The 9,298-nt window shown below is 41.1% G+C and overlaps 2 protein-coding genes across 2 annotated transcripts; both read right to left on the reverse strand.

Moving 5' to 3' along the window:
• Positions 1-238: 238 nt before the first annotated feature.
• Positions 239-1,275, reverse strand: TIC20-V (TIC 20-v-like protein). The gene has a single exon (XM_088119205.1). It carries the CDS (start codon positions 1,199-1,201, stop codon positions 572-574), a length of 630 nt encoding a protein of 209 aa, XP_087975331.1. The 5' UTR covers positions 1,202-1,275; the 3' UTR covers positions 239-571.
• A 6,580-nt stretch (positions 1,276-7,855) lies between these two features.
• On the reverse strand, positions 7,856-8,493 carry LOC111013803 (uncharacterized). Its single transcript, XM_022288322.1, has 2 exons — positions 8,406-8,493; positions 7,856-8,256 (listed from the first exon to the last, which is right to left on the reverse strand). Exons 1-2 carry the CDS (start codon positions 8,491-8,493, stop codon positions 7,856-7,858), a joined length of 489 nt encoding a protein of 162 aa, XP_022144014.1.
• Between the last annotated feature and the right edge of the window lie 805 nt (positions 8,494-9,298).

The following is a 9,298-nucleotide window of genomic DNA, read 5'->3' on the forward strand; positions in this document are numbered from 1 at the left end:
TAACTTAACAAACTCTTTCAGTAACCTTAATAAGTAGTAAAATTAATAAATTTTTAAAACTAAATTAGAAATTAGTTTACAAATGAACTAATAAACCCCACAAAATTAAATCATAAAAATCTCCAATCCGAATCATGAAAGCAGCCGAGCCAAACCCCAAAATCAGGTATACAAAAAATCTCCTAAACTCAGATGTCTAAACCAAACTAAATAACATCGGCCAGAAGAATCAATATCCTAAACAATAATAAGATTATAAAGGATGCTCATATAGCTTGCAAAATGCAAATAATCATAAACAATTCAACATATTACACGTTAATTTGCTCTTCCCCTGAACTAAATTTATCAGAACACTTGCCTCTAAGATTTTTCAGTACAGAAAACAAAAAATGGACATTGAAGATCATTTCCAACTTGTTTTTCCTCAAGGATTTCATTCCTTTCAGTAAGATTTGGAAGAACACAGAGATGTAGAACAGTAAGTAAACTCATCTACAAATTTTTCTCCAACAGAGCAGCCGTGGAAGGGAGAAAAACAGAGGCTCAAATTACTCAGAGAGGAACTTCTCTAAAAAACTTGCCTATCTGCAGCTTCTGCAACAATGGGCAATCTAGGGATCTGGCCCAGCAAGCAAGAAGAAGATCCATAAATCAAACAAACCAAAAGAAACAGAAACACAGTACTGTCCAAACTCATGACCAAATCCAACCCCAATCCCCCACTCGGATTAAAGCTCCTCTCCAACAAATCAGGGAAAATCAACAGCACATCAAGAACAATCGCTTGCATAATATTGAACCTCACATACCTACTGAAATTAGGGTTTCTAACGACGACGAAATAGAGAGTCAAAAACACCAGAAATCCATTCAACGGAAAGCTCTTGAAAACTCTAATCGCGGGAACCAAGGGCTGAATCAGAACCTGAATCGGAGCGTACTGAGTGATTACGTACTTGCCGTACTGGACGCCGTCGAAGAACGGGTAGAAGTAGCAGATGGCGGAGATTAGGCGGTCGGGGCCGTCGGCGGACGTGTCGTCGCCGTTGGATTGGGCGGTGATGATGCGTCGCCGCCGTGTTCTGAATTGGATTTGGGATCTGAATCTTCTTCTAGGGTTCTTGGGAGACGAAATTGGGGATGCGAAGAAGGCAGCATGAATTGTGTGGATTTTGGGGGAGAGATTTAAGATAAGCATCGCGATTCAACAACAATGGAAATTCAATTTAATTTCAATTGTGTGGATTTTGTAGTCTCCAATCCCATTTTATACCATCCATCTTTCTTTCACTTTTTTTTTCTTATTTTTTATTCAGAACACTAATAAATATCTCAAAATTCCACCCTCTCCAAAATATCAATATTTTGTTAGACTTTTGGTAAGTTTTCGAATTTTTATATTTTGTACTTAATATTTTACAAATTTTTCAATTTTTTATTTGATGAATCTATAAAGTTGTAAATCCACATACAAAATTGAACGGAAAATTTGACTTGGTAACCCCTTCAATAACTGAAATTGGATAAATGACCACATTTTCAAAAAACCTAATTTGTAACCCCATACTCTATTAATTATGACCCCTCTCAAAATATGATATAATGAAATTACCATTGTACCCCTATTTTAAAAAAATTCATCCCCTCCCTCCCCATCCTTCGTCTCAGACGTTTCGTGGCACTCTCATCCCAAGTAAAACCCTAAACCCCAATCTCGGAGAATCCCCGTCTTGGAGAATCCATTCTTTCCGAAGAGCATTCTTTCGTACTCATCCATTTTTTCTGAAGATCATTCTTTCGCACTCATCTGTAAGCGTCGGATTCATATAAGAGACTGCAATGTTAGTTGCTATCTTTTACAATGTAACGAAAGTTGCTATTCTTTGTTGTATTAGCATGACCAACGCTATCTGAAGCAGCCTTATAGATTTAGGTTTAGTTTGACGTTGTGATTGTAGCAGAATAAAAAATCCAGAGATTGCTTTAATCTCGGATTCTATCTTGTATTTAATCCCGGACCTCAGTGGTTCGAGATTGAATACTGATTGCATCCAAGATTGAAGCCTTCGAGCCTGGTCCGGGACTGTCTTTCATCTCGGACTTGTCCCGGTCCGGTTCGGTCCGGGATGAAGGTCGATCCCGGACACGTCCCGGTCCTGTTCGGGTCAGAGATGAGAGGCAGATTCAATCTGCATCTCATCTCGGATCGGAACAAGACCGGAACGTGTCCGGATCGACCTTCATCCCGGATCGAACCGGACCGGGACAAGTCCGAGATGAAAGGCAGAATGGGACAACTCCAATCTGCCTCTCATCTCGGACTTGTCCCGGTCCGGTTCGATCCGGGATGAAAGGCAGAATGCTGTTTTGCTTAGTTTTTTTTTTAAGTTCCTTGTCACTTAGCATTAGTCTGTATCTAATATGTTTTATTTCAACTTGGTTTAGAACGTAGAATGGATTTGAGACTCATCCTAGATCGTAATGACTGGTTTCCGGCCACGTTGATAAACCTTGTCCATGTTGATAAAACCACTACTAGGATTAAGGCCAGGCTAACCCCAACCCAGTTAGACATGTTTAGGCAAACATGTTTCGGTCCTATTTGGACATGGACGTTGTTTTCAACGATCCATTAATCCATCACCTGTTGTTGAGAGAGGTTGAAGAGCCTAGGCAGGATGTCATTAGCTTTGACCTGTTTGGGAAGAGGGTGTCTTTTGGTAAGCGAGAGTTCGACTTAATCACTGGGCTCAGTCATAGGATGAATAGGGTAGATAATCATATTCCTGGATGAAGAATTAGAGCACGTTACTTTAAAGACAGTGTTAAGGTTAAGTGTAGTGAGTTGGAGAAGATTTTTTTGGAGGACGTTTTTTATGACGACAAGGATGTTGTGAAGGTTGGCATAGTTTACTTCATAGAACTTGCCATGATGGGGAAGGAGAGGAAGCAGTTCATAGATACGGCCCTGTAGGTGTTGTGGATCGGTGGGAGGAGTTCTGCAACTATGACTAGAGTTTGATGATTTTTGATAGGACGATTTGGAGTCTCAAGAACGACCTGAAGGATAAACTGTCGGCGTACCAACAGAAGGCAAGAGCGGATCCCCACACGTTGAGACTTATAGTCTGTACGGGTTTCCGTATGTATTTCAGGTTAGCGAGGTTTAAGTCAACTGTATAATTTAATACATTATTTAACTGCATCATTTATTTGCCTTCCCTGGATTCCAGGTATGGGCGTATGAAACGATCTCGACGTTGAGCCTGCAAGTAGCAACGAGGTTGAGCGATGACGTCATTCCTCGACTTCTCAGGTGGTCGTGCACTTATTCGCGCGGGTTTCGTGTGCTGGTGAGTGAGGTTTTCGATAACACGCGGGTAAGTAATTCTCTTGTTGTCGTATGGTTCATATTTGTTTTTTCATTTCGATCTAATCATAGGTTTTTTGCAGTCTAATGTTAAGGAACACTTGTTGGCGACAGATGCTGAGGAACAACACCAGAAGCCCGTGTTATACCTCATCTGCCTGCTGTACCTGATCGGGTGTTGTACTTGATCCGCTGCTTCACCTGATCAGGCTGCTGTACCTGATCTGCCCGCTGATGTGGAAATGAGTCCTCTAGAGGATCTGGTAGTAGAGGCACATGCGGTAGACGAGGTTGGACCCAGTGCAAATGACGGTGAAGGGTTAGAGAAGAGGTCGAAGAAGAATAAATTCAAAAAGAAGATCAGCAGACGGTTGAAGAGGCTCGATAACCTTGTTGGTGCTATCGAGGACACACTGGATAACTTCGGAGTCGCCTTGAAATGTATTCAAAGATACCTGAAGAAACTGGCGAAGGTACTAATTTAATATGTATACAAATTTGTTTTTAATTATTAAAATAATGCTCATGGGCCAATGTTTGGGTGCAGGGTAAATTCCCTGATTCGAGCAAGTATTTCGGAGGTGGGGGTGGGCCCGATGATGATGGTCCATCGGATCAAATGCCTGATTTAAGGGATGTGAATCTCGGCGCGGAAGCGGACCGTTGTTCGTGAAATTTGGGAAACAAAATCACAATGTGCAAAGATGAAAATACAGAGGAAAATCATACCTTTGAAGAACTTTTCTTCAACGGTTTCCACCCGAACACCACCACGGTGTCTTCCTCGCTATCCTCTTGGGTCTCGAGATCGTGCTTGTGGGAGCACCTCGTTTGGAATGAGAGGGAGTATTGAGAGAGCTTGAGAGAGATGAGAGTTCTTCTCTTTTTTTCTTCTGTGACCTTCGTTCTGTTTTGCAGATTGTTTCTGCAAATATTTCCCAGAAAAACAGTGACGTGGGGAGTTACCCCACGTCACTTAACTCCCCACTCCCCTGCAATAATGCAGGGGAGTTAATAATTAATATTAATTAATTAAATATAATTAATATATTAAATAATTATTAATCAAATTAATAATTAATTAAATGTAATATTAAATAATTATTAATCAAATTAATAAATAATTAATATTAATAATTAATTAATTAAATGTAATATTAAATAATTAACAATTAATTATTTAACATTTAATTAAATATCTCATATTTAATTAAATCATATTCTCTCTTGTATAACCTATAGATTTAATGTACATATTATGTGCATTAATTTTTAACCTATAGTTTTAATATGAATCATATTCATATTAATTTTATTTGAATCTCATTCAAATAATTTCTCTCATAATATATAGTTTTAATTTAGAATTAACTATATATTATAATGTATCAATATACATATAATCCCTTAAGAAATTTGAACAGTTCAAATTCTTCCAAAAACTTGATCCTCGTTTTACCCATTATGAGCTAGCAAGGGGACCTAATGGACCTACAGATCCGAAGCTCCAACGATACGAGATTAATTGGTCAAAATCATTGACCGAGTTAATCAACATTCGTTAACTACGGGTCTCTCCACTAAAGACCCGCAGTTGCACTCTTCTCACTGTAGAATGTTTTCGTGTCCATGGATATACGACCATTAATGACGAGTCAATCTTTCACGAGTGCTCGTAACTCAAGTTGGGTCAAATTACCGTTTTACCCCTGAGTTACATCTTTCTCCTTAAATACCACTGCTCCTCTAATGAACAACCCGGTTATGGACCGACCAATAACCGGAAAGTCTCTCTCGGGCCAATGAGAGGGTAGCGCCCCTTGTTCAAGTCTCGGAGTCAGCATTTAAGAGAACACTCATCTACTCCCCTAAAGTCGGGGATGAGTGAATTCCATCTTGTGAAGTTATGTTCTCAGCTCCCCACTCGGTCTCGTCCCCAAAATGGTAGAAATATTGAGTCGACAACTCGGGCCACTCTCACCCATACAGATCAAAGGACGAGCCCTCACGGGCAGGAGTCCACAACTCACTCAGGATTGAGAATGAGTTGCCTGGTCATCCTAAGAAACAGCAATCTATTAGTTAACGGTGTTACATCTAAAGATTGGCTATTTCGTGGTCCGGTCTTATACAAACTCATTGTATAGGATACCCCCACTCACATGTCTCCACACGAACGACCTAGATCGAGTCGTCTGTAACCTTTACAGAGTGGGTCGTATCCATAGTGTTGCCAGGATAAGGTACCCAGCCTTATCCATATACTATAGACTCTTTAGGTTATTCACGGGACATTATCCACTTGTATATCAGGGTATATCAAATATATACCTCGTATATCAGGGGTATATCAAATATATACCCAGTACATATACTATCCCAGTTACACTAAAATAACCTCGGATGTTTAGTTTATTGGGTTTTGAACAATGCAATGCTATGAATTCAACAACAAATTTATTGAATATACATTTGTTTTTACACAAAATACAAACTACGAGTTTAGGGCAACACACCCAACACTGATGAGTCCCCGAAGCCAGATGGAGGTTGGGAGAGTATGGACGAGTACCAGAGGCCTAATGAAGACCTGGAGACTGAAAAGGAACCGACGTCAGGGCATGGTCCGAATAGTATGGACGAGGATTCAAAGAAAAGGGACGATGATCCAATGATTACGGAGGAGGACGATGGTATGATAACGGATGGGGACGAGGATCCAAATCAGGTAACTCGTACTTATTTTCCTCGTTGGATTATTTATGACCTTGTCTTACATCATGTTATTTAATATTAGGACATTACAATCGGGAGACTGCCTGATGGCTCGAAAGTGGATCACGCAGATGACCATGGACCTCGAGTGGGTGTAATTCAGGTAACCACCTTCTGTAATGCTAGTATACATTCCTACTACCCATATTGTAATGTGATTAATATTTTTTGTGTATTAGGATCTCACCGTTGGCAGGCAAGAGCCGGATGTTCAGCCAGATACACAGCCCACGAGACGACGAGTTAGACGTCCCTATAAGGACTGGACACCCAACGCGATCGTTAAGATAAACTTAATGTCATGCATTTTGTTAGTTGTCATTACTCGACCTTACTTGTTTATTGTGGTTTAGGTTGAACCATACCTTGACCAGGACGAAACTGACTTTCAGCATGCCCCAACTGGCCGGGGGTTACGCAAGCGCCATTATTCGTGGAAACTGAAGGGTATATACACACCAACCGGCCGGCATAGGATCACCATGGACGCATATGACTCAGCTTGTCCCATTCCTCCGCAGCTGGACGGTCAGTTCCAGACATGGATAGATGACCCGGACACCGATGGACGAACTTGGTCTACTGCAGCTGGCTTACAAGGGAAGGAATAGTATCGCGATCTACTGGACCCTATTGTCCAATTGAAGGACGAGGTAAGTACATCTTATTCCACTATCTAGTACTACATTTGTCAATAATATGATTATATCAACTTGCATTTCTTAAATGCAATAGGTAGTTCATGCTCTCGTCCTATTTACGGCCAAAAAGTTGGAGAAGTGTCTACATCTGTGTCGCAAAAAGTTTGCGATAGGCGACGTGCTACTTTTGGTACATACTTTTTATCGCTCTTCGTTTAAACTAAAAAAAACTATTTTAATTATTTGTGTAACTAATATCATTTTTCACTTCTTGTACAGACTCTGCTGAACCGAACAGACGGTCTGTATGCGGCCATGAAACCAGGGGTCCTGTCCACGATAATCGAATACCCCTGGAGCCAGGAGAATACCATATTTCGATATGTCTTTAGTAGGCAGTCGGACCAGAATGTGGCTTGGACTGATGCAGACATTATGTACACCCCGATCAACGTAGGTGGGAACCACTGGGTGATGCTCAGAATTGATCTTGTGGAAGGCGACTTAACCGTATGGGATTCACTCCAATCGGCCACTCCACTGGATTCACTCAAGAAGGAGCTGAAGCCCATTTGTACGATCCTACTTGCGGTACTACATCATGACGGGATATTTGCAGCACGACCAGACCTGCCAGTGGTGCCATGGAGGGTGCGTGGGGTTCGCACACTCTAACAGAGTAACGCCACAGATTGCGGGATTTTCTGTGTACGATTCTTCGAGTATAATGTTACCGGGTCAAAGCTGGACACTTTGACCCAAGATAATATTGTATTTTTTAGGCGTCAGTACATTGTACAGATGTGGGCGCGCCGTCCCATTTTTTGAATATTTATGGAATTCTGATATTGTCTTTTCTATTTCGTACTTCATTCTCAAAGTGATACATGAAACACACAATAATAATATAATCCAATCCACACAATAATAATAATAGTAGTAGAACACATAGAGTTGCAAATGCATGCATGCATGGTTGGTTTCTTGAGATACAAGTTACCTTACCAATTTCTTTAAAATTCACTTCATACATGTTTAAAAGTAAATGAACAACAGAAGCATACATTCACAATATGGTAAGGGGTTCACTACATGTTTTGCGATTATGTCCCCACGCACCACAGCGACTACACTTACGTGTTTGTCGTACCTCGCCCGTGGAAGGAATCCTAGCCGTCTTCCTCCTCCCAACTCTTGGAACAGTCTTCGGTGGTTTCACCGGTATGTTGACAAACTCTGGCGAACTATTCCATGTTGAGACGTGTCCGACTGGAAATATGGGTTCTGCATAAGCTAATATCCAGGAGTTCGTCGTATATGCCTCGTCGCACAGACTGTATGGATTTATATTTCGCATCATTGCCCTGACAATGGCATGAGAGCATGGAATCTTAAAGTAATCAAACTCCCGACAACTACACGTCATAGCATTCAAATCAACAATCTCGTCAGGTTGCCTTCCCGTACCTGGAAATGGAACTGGTCAATGTTGTCTACAACGTGTCTCCGCACACTATCCGAATATTCGACATACATGTTTTCTGCATAATCAGACAATGTGGTTGATCGGGAAGCTGCAAGCGTCCATCGATCGTAGAACCAAGTCTATAACTTACCTCTAATGTGGTCAAGTAAGGCGGTAACCGGCAACTTACTGACGTGCCTGAAAAGGGCATTTACAGACTCTGCGATATTTGTAGTCATCTGTGTGTACCTCAATTGAGTTTGGAAACAATGAGCCTAACACTCCTTCCTAATATCGTCTAGATATTCCTGTACACTTGGGTATGCACGAAGTTGGGCACAGATCGAGTTGAAATATGACTCGCGATACGCCTTTGCAGCCTTTAAAAATAGTTCCTCAACTGCCTACGCATCGTCTTTAAATTTTGCTATCAAGTTAACCTTGATATGTTGTATACAAAAGCAATGAAATGGTTTGATGTCTATCAAAAACGAAAACCAAATTATCCACTCCAGCGAGCGCACGTTTTATTTGAGTCATAAACCACACCCATGATGCTACCGTCTCACCGTCGACAATCACAAATGCTACCGGGTAAATCTGGTTATTCGCATCGACACCAGAAGCTGATAACAATACCCCTCTGAACTTCCCCTTTAGGTGGGCCCCGTCAACAACCAACACTGGTATAATACAACCCAGAAAACCTCGAATCGATTGACCCAATGTCATAAATACATATTTGAAATATTTGCCACCTTCTAGTTCTAATTCGAAAATAGTACCTGGGTTCATGTTTCAAAGATTCATCATAAGCTTGAAGTAGACCATATGACGATGTTGGATCACCTCTAATAAGTCGGAATGCTTCTTCACTTAGAACGTCATGCTCTATCATAACTTAAATTGACACCATCCTCCTTCCTCATGTCTTGTACAATGTCCTTCGGTCTATACGTGCGGGAGACGTCTGTGAACTTCTCCTGCACAAGATGTCCAACCACCCAACTTTTGGCTTGCCTATGATCATGTTTTAAAGTCCCA

This window comes from Momordica charantia (assembly GCF_013281855.1).
Source record: "Momordica charantia cultivar OHB3-1 chromosome 10 unlocalized genomic scaffold, Mcharantia_2.0 BLBB01000010.1, whole genome shotgun sequence".
In the NCBI taxonomy this organism is placed as follows: Eukaryota; Viridiplantae; Streptophyta; class Magnoliopsida; order Cucurbitales; family Cucurbitaceae; genus Momordica; species Momordica charantia.

What these genes read in the sequence shown, in the direction of transcription:
- TIC20-V (XM_088119205.1), bottom strand. Translation starts at nt 1,201, where the DNA reads ATGCTTATCTTAAATCTCTCCCCCAAAATCCACACAATTCATGCTGCC.
- LOC111013803 (XM_022288322.1), bottom strand. Translation starts at nt 8,493, where the DNA reads ATGACTACAAATATCGCAGAGTCTGTAAATGCCCTTTTCAGGCACGTC. An exon ending in CTTACTTGACCACATTAGAG is followed by an intron (nt 8,257 to 8,405) that starts GTAAGTTATAGA and finishes TTCCATTTCCAG; the next exon opens with GTACGGGAAGGCAACCTGAC.